Genomic DNA, 17,399 nt, shown 5'->3' on the forward strand with positions numbered 1-17,399 from the left:
CCAAAAAAATGAGTTTGCGCGTCACCTCTGACACGCGTGTCATAGGTTTGCCATCACTGTTTTAATACATTGCTCTACTAATAAGGCTAGTTATTAGATATAATATTTCTAACACTAAAGAATAAAGCTTTATCTTCAGATTTATTTTATTCATAGGACTCATATTAATGAAGAACGATGTATCCAACAAAAATAAACTGGCATATTGCAAATGGCATTCTGTAGAAGTGAAAAAGGAGGCTGCAACAAAAGAAACTAGATAACTGCCTTACACATTCTTTATACAAACAGCCCATTCTCAATAGAATTAAATGCAGAACAAATGCTTTTCAAAGTTTTTATGCCTAGATGGCAATTATAGTCTTCACACATGAATGAGAAAAGGAACACTAATAACACAGAACACAGTATTTTTAATGATTATAGCACATTTAAAACCTTCAGCCATCCACTGGATTCTCAGATCAGATCGGCAACTGAAATTTCACATCCACCTGGGCTTGTTTGGCTAAGTTCACTATTTCAGAGAGCTTTACAACCTGAAAGAAAAAAAACAACAACCATCTTTGTCTCTATTTTCACTAAAACATAAAAATAAGAACTATTGGTCAACGTGAAATTGATGCACATTCAATCTTTTTCATTTAAAATGTGAGCTATTCTGACATCAATCACTTCACACTCTTATAAGCATTTGCCATTCAAATCTAACACTCTTAATAACCCACACTTCAATACTTTCAATAATATCTATAAAATTAGAAAGTATTGAATATATGTATATACCTGCTTTTATTGCCTAAATACAAAAATAGTATGTTAAGTACTACACAATGCAAATCACATATAAATAAGTTTTGTCTTTTTTTTTTTTCTCTAAAGTATACAATCTTAACAATATTGGATAGGAATTTGGTTCTAGAAGTTAGCATTTTATTGTTGGTACCATACAAAATAGACAATTAATGTCTAAAACCAAATAATAAATTCAGCTTCTCTCCTCTCCTATAGAGTAGATAAGAGAAGGTTTTAGTTAGCCACTTTGGTTTCAAATTCCATCTCTAATGCTTATGATCCTGAATACGTTAATTTATCTAGCCTCTGTTCCCTCATCTATAAAAATGAGATTATATCACCAAACTCATAATAAGATAGTATTTGAAGAAAATAATTTAGCATTGCAAGCACAATAAATACTTGATAAATGGTAGCAGCTGCTAATATCATTACATTATTATTAATATTGTCATGACTTCCATAATCTTAGTCAGTAGAAAACATAGCAGTCACAACTTAAACCAACTGTTTTATCTTTCATCGTCTATCTGAGTCTTCTCCTTTCTTTCCATGTCCACAAAGCTTTTCTTAATTCAAGCTCTCACTGAAAACAAGCATATTTTCAGAGACAAGTTAAAACCTATCCATAACCTTCACCTCACATCACATCTAATTAATGCCCTAGACAGACTCCTACTATCCTTCACTTTTCCATTGAACAGTTTATACCACATCTCAAAGTCAAAATAGGCTTTCTCCCTGCCATTCCCATGCTCAAAATCTTAATTTAAACTCAGGATTGAGTATAAGACCCTCTGTCTCTAAACTGCAGTTGAATTCCATTTACTAATAGGTACTTTCCTAGAGTATGTCCCAAAGAAAAACAGAACACTTTATTATTCTTATGAAATGATATATTAACGCAGCAAATCTCAAAAGCCTGTTACTGATTAAACCATACAGCTCTTCCAAGAATTGTCTTTAAATATAGGTGGGAAAAGTTCTCATTTAGGAACATCTCTATATCTACTATGGACTGTGCACTAAAATATAATGTTAAGTAAAATAAATGAGGTAAAATATACGTAATAATCAGATAATGAGGGAAAGTGGACAGATATATGTGTGTGCATACATACATACATATGTGTTATACACACACAATTTGCTTAAAAAATGAACTAAAATTCTTTTTTTTTTTTTAAAGCTGGTTACCTATGGGAAAGGAAGAAACAGATACAGGTATAAAAGTTAGATTCTCTGAATATACTTTGTTTTATACTTATGACTTTGGAACCATGTAAATACTTATATAATACAAAACAAAAATTGTTTTTTTAAGAGCAATTTCTTTAAAAAATTAAATGATACTAATTATATACCAAGCTGGGATAAAACAGAGCTATTTTACATGAATTTTAAAATCCAGTAAGTTATGAAAAATACTTCAAAGGACAGAAAGAACTGCACATACAAATCTTAAATTGCTTTCAGTAATCATATTGTTGGTATTATTTCTGTACAATTATAATGTCTGTTTTGAGGGACAAAGTAAATAAATATTTATATGTATGTCAATATGACATGGGAGAGATAAGAAAAGAACTGTACTACTGGATTGGAAATATCAGTATGTACTCATGTATTTAGCTCTTTAAAAAATACATATTTTCCTAGATTTACCATTTTAAAAGCCTGGAAACAACTAACAACCCTGTAGCTGTGAGTACCCTTGTGATCTCTAAAAACCATTTTGCTGATTTCAGATCTTAAGCAAAAAATGTAAAAATGAGCCTAGGACATCTATCAAACCAGAAAGTATATCACAGGGCATGTGAGAAAGACTCAGGAGCCAACTTGAAGAGGTTCCCATTGACTAAAGATGGGATCATTTGAGCACCAATAACAATTACTGAAATGGATTGAACCACATCAAATAGGTTTAAATCCGAGTGAAAAATAATACGTGCATATGTGCGTACACACACAACACAAACAATACACACACACACACTAAAAACTTTTAAAAAAGAAACAAAAAGCCTACGTCACTTCTGTAGGACATTAATGGGAACAAACCCATTATTTTGAAAACTCATCAATAAATGCAAAATCAAGTAACTGTCCTGCTTTTCCTATGCAAAATTTACTTCATAATAAGTAGTTGATATAAAGGATTTTCACTTTTTTTAAGTATTCCATTAAATGACAGAATTAGATTATCACCACTTTGCATTTATGAAATTTTATACCTAAGCTATAATTGTCAATGATTGGCAGTATCACAAAAAGAGAAATAATCTGACATTAACTATATACTTCCTTATAGAATTACACATCAACTATAAAATATTCTTGCTCCCTGCTCCCCCAAATCAAATACATATATGATCAAGCCTACAGACCAACACTACCAGTTTACAGGAAATATAGGGGTAGAGGACACCGCAGGGATTAAAATCATTAATATTCTGACTACGGGAAACACTGTAAGATCATCAACTTGTCTTTTCAAAAATAAACTCCAGGAAAATAAACAAAAGTGAACTTATAGGTTAACAGAAACTTTTAACATATTAACCAACTGCAATGCATAGAATTACTGTGATCCTAATACTAATGAAGAACATAGACAAAATATATTTCAGCCCTAACCGGTTTGGCTCAGTGGATAGAGCGTCGGCCCGCGGACTGAAGGGTCCCAGGTTCGATTCCGGTCAAGGGCATGTACCTTGGTTGTGGGCACATCCCCAGTAGGAGGTGTGCAGGAAGCAGCTGATCGATGTTTCTCTCTCATAGATGTTTCTAACTCTCTATCCCTCTCCCTTCCTCTCTGTAATAAATCAACAAAATATATTAAAATATATATATATATTTCAGAGAATCCCAAAAATGTCAACACTGACTAGATTCTTTTTTATAAAATAGAAACATAATATTACTATCCCACCTGAAACAAATAATTTCTTTATATCATTACTTTTTATCTTTTATAGATTCGTGATGACATGTATGAAATGATATAATAATGTCTGGGGTTTGCTTCAAAATAATCACGGGCAAGGAAGGAAGTAGGTAACAATACAAATGAAATAATATTGGTGATAATTAAGATGGGTGATAGGTATAATCACATCTAAATAAATGAAAACCACATTTAAATAAGTTTGTTTTTTAAATACAAAATTTCAACTTACAATATTGGGATAGGAGTTTGGGTCTAAGAGATAGTACTACTATTTATCTGAAACACATTTTTAGTGATATTAGCTGGTTCGTTTGAGAATCTAAATGTTTACATTAGATAGGAAGTTAGACACGAGCGGCTGGGGTGAGGCCTGCCCTGGGGTTCTGAGCAGGGACGGGCCAACACTGCCTTCAAACCTCGTCTCTATGGGCGAACCCAGCCAGTAGTCCACCAGTGGGCAGGTTCAGAACCAGCCAATTCTTCGCCCAAGATCAGAGGAAAACAACATGACTTCAATGCCAATGCAACCTTACCAGGGCCCTGGACTAATTATAATAAAATTAGCATTGGGGGTTTCTGTATGCATTGTGGGTAAGGGCATGTGCAGAAGAAATATAGTTATATAACCCGTTTCTGTCAATCATTCCTGAATGCAAGTGAGTCTCCACCCAGAAAATCCCTCATTTAAACCCAGGAGTTCGGGGCCATTATCTCTCCTGGATGGATGGCCTGCTCCTCGCTTGGAGTCTATCTTCAATAAACCCCACTTTGCTTTACTTTCATTTTTGTTGACCTTAAAATCTTTTCATTGTCAATGAGAAGAATCCAGGAACCAGCCGATAACCCCAATCGGGAACATTTATACATCCTTTATACACTTTGCAAACATAGCCTATTTACCATTTTAGCAGCTTCATCCAAGTCATCACAAGCAAGAATTTTAAGTCCACTGTCAGTTATCAGTGCCTTAGCATCATCCACTCGTGTACCTGAAAATGAGATATGCAAATATAAAGATGTTTTAAATATTGACACAAAATCATACACAAGTCATTTCATCATAAGAATATTTCATTATTTAATGTAATACATGCTCTAAAGCAAGAAAATACTGTAAAAACCTAGTTACCTCGTGAAGTACCATATCAATGGCAATTTAGAATTCACGAAAAAGCACAACAAATAATGTATTAGATCATACAAACCAAAACTGTGAGCAATTTTGCCCCAATGTTAGAAATTTTTTTAATACCATGTTTTAAAAACTTCCAATTACATACTTTTGTGGACAAAAAGGGGCCACATGCTAACGTGACTAGCTCAGGGAAGGCCTGCGTGATGGCCTTGCAAACTCAGAGACCTAAAGTAACTACAAAGCATGGTCTAAAATTAAAACTTTTTAAAAATAAAAGCAATTTATGGTGTGTAGTCATGTCTTAAGGCAGTATTTTTCCTTAACAAGGTAAATCTTCACCTTAACTAAGCCTGTCCATTTGTCTTTTGGCATCTAGGATACTATGCCTTTGCAAAAACAAAGTAATTTCCCTTTTTCAGAGCCCTCAAAGTACAGAGTTGAGACCACAAATACCTTCATTATCATTGTTATCATTACCATGTTAATTGTTGACTTAACTATCCTGCACTCATCTACGTGTGTGTCTATCATTTTACTCTTTATCCAATCCTAGAGGTTTCCCTGCTTTGCTTTCTCCTGCCTCCCTAATCTATCACCAATGGATTTTACAACAACCCACTTAAATCAATCACCTCCTTTATTGTAATGTATAAAAGAAGGTGCAAAACTGCCATTCTCCCGAGCATTAACTCAATCCATTGAGATTCTGCTTCCCAGCATTTGTGGACAGTTTGGCTCAAATAAACTCACAAAAATTCTTCACAGATTTGAATGTTTCTTATATAAACACTTTCATTTAAAAGATACAGCTATCTGAAAACTGTATTTAAAAGAACTAAACTCCTTGGAATTGTGGTAGGCAGTTAGAGAGACATGAGCAGAGCAAGGACAATGGGCCTGGTACAGAAGGTCACCAGGAAGAAAAGCCCCAGGTGCAAAGGACAATTGTAGGGTGGGACCTTACCCCCAGAGGACCTTTCCTCCCTTAGCATATCAATGGTCATGCAGTTTGGGCACACTGACCTTTCCTCCCTAGATAATATCGAGGCTTCAGTTGTATTTCAGCTCCAAGCCCAGAAAAGCAGCAAAACCAGACAAGCTAATCTCAGGACCAGCTGCACTGGGTAATGACCTCTGCCCTGACACCGACCAATCTATTAGTGGAGAAAGAACAACCTGGAAAAGTGCTAAATATCCACTGAAATCTTCCCCTGGGACCACATCTAAAATCGCCAACCTTAACAATCCTTAAGATAGAGGACCCAGAGCACTCTCCCTCCCAGGAGCATGCCTGCACCTTTCCCTTCCCCCTCACCCAAGCACCTTACCATTTGCTTCCTCACTCCCAAGCTCTAAGGGCCCTTCCTTTATTTACCTCTATAACTCATTTCCTCAGCTCATTTCTCCTACAAATATTACTTCTATCTCTGTGATTTTATAAATAAATGTTCTCTTATAGCTTGAATCTTGTCTCTGAATTCTTTCCCACACAGAACTCAAGTATGGAGGTTGCTGAACTCAGGTCTGGTCCAACTGTCACCTGGTGCTATTCCCACCACCCACAGTAGAATCATGAACTTTTAAGCCAGTAGCGTTCATATAACAATTGCAAGAAATCTGTTACACTCACCTTGTAACCGTACCACAATAGGTATTTTAATTTCCAAATCCTTTACTGCCATGACTATACCCTGTGCAATAACATCACACCTCATGATTCCTCCAAAAATGTTGACCAGAATAGCCAGTACCTGTGAACAGAATGTTTTTGGTTGATTAAAATTTTAAAGAAATGAGTATGTGTCCTTCCTTCTCAAGAAAATATTAGTATTTATACCTTATGATGAAATTTAATTCCATGGAACCATTTTTAAACAAAACAGCCATCACTGAAGTCTGTGCAGTCCAAAACACACCAGAATTTATTTCCCCCTCTTCGGGTAATTCCAACACCTGGCTCATATTCTCTTCTCTTCTGTCTCATATGAATAAGACCTGATTCCTTTACTTGTTTCCTATTAAACACAGCCATTCACCAACATGATATCCCAGATCATGTTGTAAGACAATGTCACATAAAGAGCTCCAACTTATGTTCATTGACTATCATCTCTTCTTCACTTAGCCCCCCCAATTCAACAAACTCGTCACACAAACCAGGCCCTCAAAAATCACTGAATTTCTGTTTGCCCACTACTAGCTACACATCACATCCAAACCTCTGTTTGGGTCAGTATTTTTTCATCATCACACCAATAATCTGAATCATTGTTTTTCTATCACGTACAAAAATTTTTTTTTCACTTTTTATTTTTTTAAAAAATATTTTTATTGATTTCAGAGAGAGAGGGAAGGAGAGAGGGAGGGAGGGAGGGAGGGAGGGGGAGAGAGGGAGAGAGGGAGAGAGGGAGAGAGAGAGAGAGAGAAAGAGAGAGAGAAACATCAATGATGAGAGAGAATCATTGACTGGCTGCCTCCTGCACACCTGACACTGGGGATCCAGCCGGTAACTGGGCAGGGAATTGAACTGTGACCTCCTGCTTCATAGGATTATGCTCAACCACTGGGCCATACTGGCCAGGCTACTTTTCATTTTTAATGCACTTTACTTTGGTGTAGTTCATTCACCTACACCAGAGTTCCTCAGCCAGTACAATATAAATAGCTTATAGACACCAAGATATTGTTCCCTCAACTCTTAGGGAAGCTAGGAAGGTTCTAGGACAGCTGTCACCTCTGGGCCAGTGGCCTCTGACCACAAGCAACCTTCTTACTGTTATCTCCAGTCCATTTCAACTAATTCTTACCAAGGACAAACCCTTGACCAGAAAGAGAATCTCTACAATATCAAATGTGTAAATCCCACTTTCTGTCCAGCCTCCTCTTTCACTTCTAATTCCTTTTATCACTAACTCTATCAAACCCAATCTTTTCCTCTTAAAGCCTCTGGTCCCTAAACCCCTTTCTAATCACTGGATGTATCAGCTCTCTACCAACATGACTTTCTTTGCTATAGCAAGGGAGTGGGGGTGGGGAAACCTTTTTTCTGCCAAGGGCCATTTGGATATTTATAACATCATTCGAGGGCCATACAAAATTATCAACTTAAAAATTAGCCTGCTACTAACCGGTTTGGCTCAGTGGATAGAGGGTCAGCCTGTGGACTGAAAGGTCCCAGGTTCGATTCCGGTCAAGGGCATGTACCTTGGTTGTGGGCACATCCCGAGTAGGGAGTGTGCAGGAGGCGGCTGATCGATGTTTCTCTCTCATCGATGTTTCTGACTCTCTATCCCTCTCCCTTCCTCTCTGTAAAAAAATCAATAAAATATATTAAAAAAAATTAGCCTGCTATATTTGGTCAGACATTTAATTCTCACCCCTATGCCTTGGCAGGGCCAAACCAAATAATTTCGCAGGCCTTATACGGTCCTTGGGCCAGACGTTACCCACTCCTGCTAGAGAGCCTGGAACCTATGGCTGAGCAATTCAATGATAATGCCATGTGCATGCTCAATTCTCTCATACCAAGTCTACCTCCACTACCCCAATTCAATTAATGCATTCTTGGATGTTTCTATCCTACTCATTTATCCATTCCAACTTTAAAGGAAAGCAAAACAGCAAAAACAAACAAAAAAAAACATCCTGTAACACTAGCATAAACCAAAGAGCAGTATAATAATGATTCATCATCATTTCCTTCCTTAATAATCTGCCTCATACCTTTTACTCTCTTCATGAGCCTCCTTTCTCCAATACACATCTCCATGCAGCTAAATATATAGCTCATCTTCTTAGTCTCCCAAACAAGCAAGCAAACATATACCACACAGCTCTCTTCAACCCTACTTTCATTCAACTGTTAGCACTGTGTCCTTCTATGCCTTCATAAAAAAGGCCCTGAAAAAGTATCTTAACTCAATCCATTACAACCTGACGGGAAGCTGGACCCCTCTCCTCTACGATTCTTACTAAGGTTCCTAATCATTTCATTTAGTACTTAGTGTACTTGATTGCTCCTACATCTGACACTGTTGCCCATCCACTTAATTCTCAAAACTCTTCATCCTGTCCTTTAATGTCACCACTCTCACCTGACCTGCAACTATCTCTGTCAATTTGTTCTCTCTCTCTTATTATTCTACTAGTGGCCTGGTGCTCAAAATTCGTGCACAGGGGTGGGGGAGGGGTGCCCTCAGCCCAGTCTGCACCCTCTGCAATAGGGGACCCCTTGGGGGACATCCTTCTTGCAATCTGGGAACGCTGGCTCCTAACTGCTCACCTGCCTGCCTGCATGATCACCCCTAACTGCCTCTGCCTGCCTGCCTGATTGCTCTTAACCCCTAAGCCTGCCTCTGCCTCCAGGCCTCTCTCTGGGCCTGTTCTGCAGCCTACTCAACAGCTACTGATCAGGCCCTGCCTCTCTCTCTCTCTCCAGGCCTTGCGAGCAGCCGCTGTGGCTGCTGATTAGGACCTGCCTCTCTCCAGGCTTGATCCGCAGCTGCCAAGGCAGTGGCGAGGTTGTTAGGCCTCCACCCGGCCTGGGCTGGAGGCTAACAACCTCGCTGCGCCCACCTCACTTCCCCCCGTCTGGTGACCGGTTGTCTGGTCGTTTAGGACATGATGACCCCTGGTCTTTATAATGTAGACTAGGGGCCCAGTGCACGAATTCGTGCACCTTGAAAGGAACTGTGGGCCGTGAGGCTGTGGTGGGCAAAGGGGCAGGTTTTGGCCCATCCTCCATGCCCCTGCCCAGCCCATGCTGCTGCGACCTCAGGTCTCCTCTGCCAGCGGCCCTGTTCCTGTCACCTCTGCTCCCACGCGCTGACAGTGCCAGCCCCACTTGCACCCGCTGACGGCGCGGAGCGATTGGGGCTGGTATCAGCAGCGGGTGTGAGTGGGGCTGGCACACCGGTGGGTGTGAGCGGCAACCTCTGCTCCGATTGCCCCTCAGGAGCAGGGGGAGGTGGAGAAGCCTTCACGGGTGACTGGGGCTGGCAGCTACTGCTCGCACCCACTGACGGCGCCGGGCACCGGCAGTGGGTGCAAGCAGCAGATCCGGCTGTGCGGGACTGGTGCTGGTAGTGGGTGCGAGTGGCAGCTCTGGTGCCAGCAGTGGGTGGGAGTGGGGCTGTCTCCGGCAGTGGGTGTGAGAGGCGACTGCTGGCTCTGATCACCCCTCAGGAGTAGGGGGAGGTGGAGAAGCCCTGAGGGATGATCAGGGCCGGCAGCCACCACTCGCACCTGCTGACGACCGCGTTGAGCAATCAGAGCCAGTGCTAGATACTGGCAGCGGCTCCAGCGCCAGCAGCGGGTGCAAGTGCCAGGCGAGACCGTGGCGCAAGGGAGCAAAGAATTTTCAGTAACCACCAGAGGCTCGCCCTGATGACAACGACCAGTGCCTCGCCTTGGTCTGGTGCTCCCGCTGACTTGCTCCACCATCCTACTGTGGCCGGCACCTGCCATGTTCCACGCGCGCCCCCTTGTGGTCAATGCATGTCATAGCGACTGGTTGTTCTGCTGTTCTGCTGTTTGGTCTATCTGATTATTAGGGTTTTATATATGTAGATGGAGGATAGATATATGAAGGCTTCTTTATTCAATCCTTCAACATGGAGGAGAGGGGTAGGTGAAGAGCTAGTTTCATTCTTAGTTTCCTCATCTCACTCATTTGAGTCATCTCACCAACTCCTAACACTTCAACTTTTCTCAATATACTGAAGACTCTCAAATATATATCTAACCATTATACGAAATATATCTTTATAACCATAAACTAGATACAGTCCCCACAGTGCAAAATTAACACATTCAGAAATACATATTTCTCTATTTTGCCTCTTGATGGCACAAAGGACATCATCACCACCCGATGATTGTCCCCAGCCAAAAGTCCTAACCAACCCCTGGTTGGTTAATCCAACTAAGCTCTCAGTGACACCCCCCAGCTACCCAAAAAAGAAGAGAAATGAATTTAATGATTGTATCTCAGAAATGCTTCTAAATATCTTTGCTTTATTCTTACACTACCTTTGCCAGGACCTCTTCGTTTTTTTTAATAATGAGGTATAACAACCAAATTGATCTATCCTACCAGTGCCTCCGTGCTCTACATTTCACACTCTACTAGCAAAGTTACCCTTTTTTAGAAAATAAAAAGATAAGGAATATATATAAAAAAACACACACACACACACACACACACACACACACACTAGTACATATATATATGTGTGTGTGTGTATGTGTATACATCTATACATATCTATACATATATATGTGCTGGAATAGAGGGGTTAAATTCCAAACTCCTTAATAGGTACAGGGGTTTTCACAATATGGACTCAACATTATCTCTTATCATTCGCCCCAAAAATGTTATTCTTATACATAAGCATCTTATTCCATGAACATAGTGGCTGTCTCTAAACTCCATGTCTTTAAATAAACTTATTCAATTCTCAAGATAGCTCAAGGTATCATCCATTCAGTGAAGGCCATTGTGATTCTCAGTTATTGGTTGTCTTGTATTCTTCCACAGCACTGCATTCAGTTTATCACCCCAGTCAGACTATACTCGTAAATGCCTTGAGGGGAGGGACGATGTATTCCCAAATCCAAGCACAGTGTCCAATACAAAGAGTTATAATATGTATACAGCTACTTCAATGCTATCCACATTGTCTCCCTGGGCTACAGGACTGTTTCCAACTCCAATGCTCTTAGTGTCAGTCCTCAACACTGGAATTCTTTATATGCATTTATCCATACTTGTACCTAGGCCCTAAAAGCCATGCTTAAAAATATAACAAAAATTCCAGTTCACCTTCAAAAGGACTCAACAGTTAGATAATTACATAATTCTCTTTTAGAGTTTATGCCAAAAGAAGCTATACAAATATAGTTCCAATAAAATTTGTTTACTTTTTAAAAAATATTATTCAACAAGGAGAATAAAGCAATTTGTGTTTCATTTTAGTTTAATTCTCTTTATGAAATTGAAGATGGCAAATAAGTCTATAAGCTCAAAGTCAAAGAGCAGTAAAATAATTTTTCAAACAATTCTAGAGTCTAAAACAAAAATGTACACTGTCAACATCATCAATAATAAGTATTTATAAATGACCTATACATGTACTGTACATTATGCCAACCACTGCCAGAGGCAACAATGAGTAAGATATGATCCCTATCAATGAGGAATTCTCATTCTTAATTCAATAAGACTAGCTTCAGGGTGGCCATTATCTTATTTTTCCATAAGCCTTAAAATCCACATTGGCCACACAGTAGCTATACTGCTTAAAAAGTATCTGGTGACTGATAATATGTATGTCTTTTAGATAATGATGCTTCACATCCCTTGTATATTGATAATCACTTATAAATTCATAAATCTACATTATGGCATATCTGCATATGACAGATTATGCAAACATTAAAATAGGTGGTTTAGAAGAGTACCTTAGTAAATGCAAAAAGTACTCATAATATGTCAAAAAAAATAAAAGACTCAAAATATGTACATTAAAAGACATATACATGAATGGCTGAACCATGTAAGTTATTTACAATAAAAAAGGGTAATATGCTAATTAGACTGAATGTCTTCCAGATGTCATTCTGGACTTCCTTCCTGATGAAGCCGGGGCCAGAGGGAAGCTAGCCCGGGTCCCGGGTGCCTGCAGGTGGCCGGAGGAGGGAAGCAGCCAGCAGCAGGAGGAGGGAAGCCTGGGTCCCAGGTGCCAGAAGGAAGCCAGTGCCGGTAACCAGGGGAAGGAGACCTACTCTTGCACGAATTTTCATGCATCGGGCCTCTAGTATCTTAATAAGTAGTATGTGTGAGTGTGTGTATGTGAAATCATTAAAAAGTCTTAAAGAAAATAGATCAAATCAATAGTAACAAAAGTTATCTCTGGATAAAATTAAAGATTATTTTTTATTTTCATCTTTTTAGCTTTACAGACTTATCAGATTTCTGGGCTTCTGTGGTCAACTAACATCTTCATAATATTTTTCATAGGCATGTGCTCCCATATCAAATCATACCATTTAAAATATTGTCTAACATAATGTAACATTTCTTCATCTTGTTTTCTAAATCACTATGCGGAACTTTATCTTTTTCTGTAGTTAACTGTTATTGCATTGTTTTCAAACAATGGAAGACTTTTAAATTTTAATGTTCAACTAATGTAACAATCACATCTGCTAATTAATCAAGTTACTTCTCACCATTCAAATTCTAAAATATAAGCCCTGCCCTTACCTTTTTATCTGAAGTGATAAGCTTAAATGCTTCTGTTACTTGATGGACTGTGGCACCACCACCAACATCAAGAAAGTTGGCTGGAGTCCCTCCATGAAGTTTTATTATATCCATCGTGGCCATAGCCAAACCAGCACCGTTTACTATCAAGAGGGGAAAATGATTTGTATGAGCAACAAACACAAAAAAAATAAATTAAGTTTACCCAATCCAACTCTAACATAAAAACACATAGTACCTAGACAGCCTATATTCCCATCTAGGCCAATGTAGTTGATATCTGCCTTAGCTGCATCTTTGTCCCTTTCATCTTCCTGAGTCCAGTCCTGGAGATCAAAGATTTTCTTCTGGCGATAAGCTGAATTCGAATCAAAATTGATCTTCGCATCCATACACAGCACTTTGGAGAAAAAAAAGAAAAGAAAATGATCTTAATTTCAAGATAGACACAACAAACTATCCAATAATCAAACATTTTTCCTTTTAGGGGAAAAACACATTTTGTTACTTTAATTTTTTTTTATTGCTTAAAGTATTACAAAGGGTATTAGATATGTGTCCATTTCCGCCCCCCCACCCCCTGCCCTTGACAGTCCCCTAGCCTCCCCTACCTCCCAGTGTCTTATGTCCATAGGTTATGCTTATATGCATGCATACAAGTCCTTCGGTTGACCTCTTACCCCCCTCCCTCCTGCCCCCCAACCCTCCCCGGCCTTCCCGCTGCAGTTTGACAATGTTACTTTATTGAAAGTATTTCAATTTATGTTCACTTTTAATTCAAACTGTTTCTTGAAAAAGAATTTGGGAATTGAATCTGAAGTGCTACCTGTTACTGGGTCTATAACTCTCCTAGGCAACAGATAAAGAAGGGGGGGGGAGGGGAAATCCCTGAAAAAACTTAAATATTTTAAAAATTACCAATTAACTATGGATGCTCCCAGTTAAACCCTTCACTTGGGCCCTAGATTCCATTCCCTCTCACGCATTCAACGACATTGTTCCAGCAATTCCGTTTTTCCTACATTATAAATCCTCCCCTTTTCTATTGGCTAAATCAAACTGACTTGCAAAAAATGCTGTTCTTTCCTCCAACTTAATAAAAAGTACTTTAACCGTTATATTCCCCTTACTCTTCTCTTTCTATACAGCAAAACTCATGGAGAGAGTTGTCTGTGTAAACCAGGGATCAGGAAACTGGCTAAGGGCCAGATTCAGCCTATGCCTATTTTTTATGTCCTGTGAACTAATAATGGGTTTTACATTTTTAATAGGTTGGGAAGAATATAGGGGAAAGGACAAAGGAAGAAGAACAAGAAGAAAAGCAGCAGCAACTGTGACTATATGTGCCCCACAAAGCCCAAAATTTTATCTCCCAATCCCTGTGATTAAATTCATTGTACCAAATTTTTCTTCTGCTTCCTTTCTTTAATCCACTCTAATCAGGCTTTAGCCTACAGTGCTCTACAACAAGGCTCATATGTAGTTCACCTCTCAAACTTCATCTTTCAGTACTCTACCACATTCTTTGCTCCAATCCAACTAACTATAACATTCTCCTTGCAGTTCTTGAATAGAGGCTGAAAAAACTGAGCAGTTTTAGCTGCTGCCCAACACAAGAGACAATTTGGAGTCCAGCTAAGTTAACTACTAATATCAAAAATAAACATTCTTTCAGAGGAAGATAACAGAATCCAAAATCTCTACACCATAACTCCAAAAATGTCCCATATACCATGAAAAATTATTACATTTGTGAAGAAACAGGAAAATGTGACTAAGAGTAAAGAGAAAAAGCAATCAAGAGCACCCAATCCAAGATGACACAGATTTGGAATTATCAGAGGGCTATGAAACAGTTATTTTAAAAAGGTTTAAGGATTTAAAGGAAAATATGATAATAAAGCACCAGATAAGTAATCTCAGCAGAAAATAAAACTATAAAAAGGAACTAATTAGAAAATCTAAAAAGGTATTGGTTTTTAAATACCACAATATCTGAAATGAAAAATTTATGGGTGGGCTTAACAAATTGGAGACAGGTCAGATCCTGAAGTCATCCAATCTGAAAATGATTAAAAACCTCACTTCAATGACTTATTGGATAATATAAAGTCATCTTACAATATGTGAAATTAGAAGGAGACGGGGAGGAGAATGTAGCAGAAAAAAATATGTGGAGAGATAAAAAAACATATACGTCAAGCCAGATTTCTTTACCCAGTGAAAATATATTTAAAAATAGAAAATTAAGATATTTTCAGACAAATGGAGGCAAAATTCATAACTAGCAGACCAAATCAAGAGAAAATGCTAAAGGGAGTTCCTCGGGCTCAAGGAATGTAACATGTGGAATTAGAATCTAGAGCAGTGGTCTCAACAAGGCAGTTTGTCCCATTGGGGACATGTGGCAATATCTAGGGGCATTTTTGGTTGTCATAACTAATGGTCACTAATTGGCATCTGAGTCTACAATGCACAGGACAGACTTCTCCCATCCGTACCCTCCCAATGATCTGGCCCCAAAATGACAACAGTGACAATGTTAAGAAACCATGGTCTACAGAAAGGAAAATAATACCATAAATATATGTCTATATGAGCAATGTTGGCTAAAAGAATTTCAAATATGGAAAGGGAAAGAACTAGAATGGATTTTGTGGTATTGGAGTGAAATTAGAGGTACCAGTATAAATTCAGAGATTTTAAAAGATAGGCATAGATAAAAATATAGGTGTATTTTTATGTATGTATACACACTCTATCACGTTCTCTTTTCTTTTTTTTAAATATATTTTTATTGATTTCCGAGAGAAAGGGAGAGGGAGAAAGAGAGATAGAAATATCAATGATGAGAGAGAATCATTGATCAGCTGCCACCTGCATGCCCCTTACTGGGAATCAAGCCTGCAACCCGGACATGTGCCCTGACCGGGAATCAAACTGTGACCTCCTGGTACATAGGTTGACACTCAACCACTGAGCTACACCACCTGAGCGCGTGCGCTCACGCTCCCCCCCAGCCCCCCTCTCCTTCTAGGCTCTGTGCACTGAAAAGGTTTGGAAAAAATAACACGTCAACAGCAACAAGCACAGATAGAATGCATATCTTGGTTTCTAAATACCACTTTCCATTAAAGGAACCAGGGTCCCTTGGTGCAAAAGCTAACTGCAGAATTGTAAGAAAGTAAAAGATAACAATCCTGGAATATCCTGTTGCACCAAAAATAAAGAAGGGCTCAAAGAACATGGAAAACTTATGGTCATGCAAAACTGATATATAAATGTTCATAATAGCTTTATTAGTAAGAGCAAAATATTGAAAACACCCAAAATACCTTCAAAGGGTTAGTGGTTGAATGAATTCTGGTACATCCAAACAATGGAATACAACTCAGCAGTAAAATGGATGAACTATTGGTACATGCAACAACATGGGCAGACTTCAAAGACAATTTGTTTAATAAAAAGGTGGTTCTCAAAATATTACAGAGTATAATTCCATTTATATAACATTTTCAAAATAACAAAATGATGGAAACAGACTAGTGGTTTCCAGGGCACAGGACAGGGTAGGGAAGAATTGTGTGAAGGATGTGAATAAAAAGAACTACATGAGAAGTGGTAATGAAACAGGTCTGTATCTCGACTGTGCTGGTGGTTACACAAATCTATGTGTGGGATAAAATTAAATGTATACATACACATATCTATACATACACACATGGACACAAATATGATTGAAGGTTTTTAAAAAACGGTGAAAAATGTCCCCTCTTGGGCTTGCCGCTGAACCTCCAGGAGCCCGTTGACCACCTGGTAGAATTCAAACAACGTGGGGCCAGGTGAGGGCACCGAGCAGGAGAAACAGATCAAGAGTTATGGGCTGCACCTGCTGCAATGCCACATGTCCAGGCCTCCAGTTTGAAAGGGAATAAATTGGATCCTGACCAGTGTGGCTCAGGTTGGAGCATCATCCCATGCAGCAAAGGGTCTCGGGTTTGATTTGCCGTCAGGGCACATACTTATGTTGCAGGTTCCATTATGATTTCTACATTAACTTATGAATTAAAATATTTTCTTTAAATTTAAAAAAACATGAATTTCTAGTTTTATTGCTTTGTGTGTAAAGACCATTAACTATGTTATTAATTCTTAAATATTTGTTGAGACTTTCACTTGTGGTTCTGTATTTTATTTTTTAATTGGTATTTGAAAAAAAAAATGCTTTCCTAAATGCATTTTCCATTATG

General features: G+C 38.7%; 1 protein-coding gene across 1 annotated transcript in view; it reads right to left on the minus strand.

The window, feature by feature from the left end:
* Positions 1 to 323: 323 nt before the first annotated feature.
* Positions 324 to 17,399, minus strand: part of SUCLA2 (succinate-CoA ligase, ADP-forming, beta subunit) — a 66,649-nt gene continuing 49,573 nt past the window's right edge. The window contains exons 7-11 of the mRNA XM_006773665.2: positions 13,388 to 13,549; positions 13,150 to 13,292; positions 6,511 to 6,631; positions 4,646 to 4,734; positions 324 to 539 (exon numbers count right to left, since the gene is read on the minus strand). Of these exons, the coding sequence (XP_006773728.1) occupies positions 465 to 539; positions 4,646 to 4,734; positions 6,511 to 6,631; positions 13,150 to 13,292; positions 13,388 to 13,549 (590 nt within the window). The 3' untranslated portion in view covers positions 324 to 464. The remainder of the gene's footprint in view (positions 540 to 4,645; positions 4,735 to 6,510; positions 6,632 to 13,149; positions 13,293 to 13,387; positions 13,550 to 17,399) is intronic.

This window comes from Myotis davidii, unplaced genomic scaffold (assembly GCF_000327345.1).
Source record: "Myotis davidii unplaced genomic scaffold, ASM32734v1 scaffold1947, whole genome shotgun sequence".
Lineage (NCBI taxonomy): Eukaryota > Metazoa > Chordata > Mammalia > Chiroptera > Vespertilionidae > Myotis > Myotis davidii.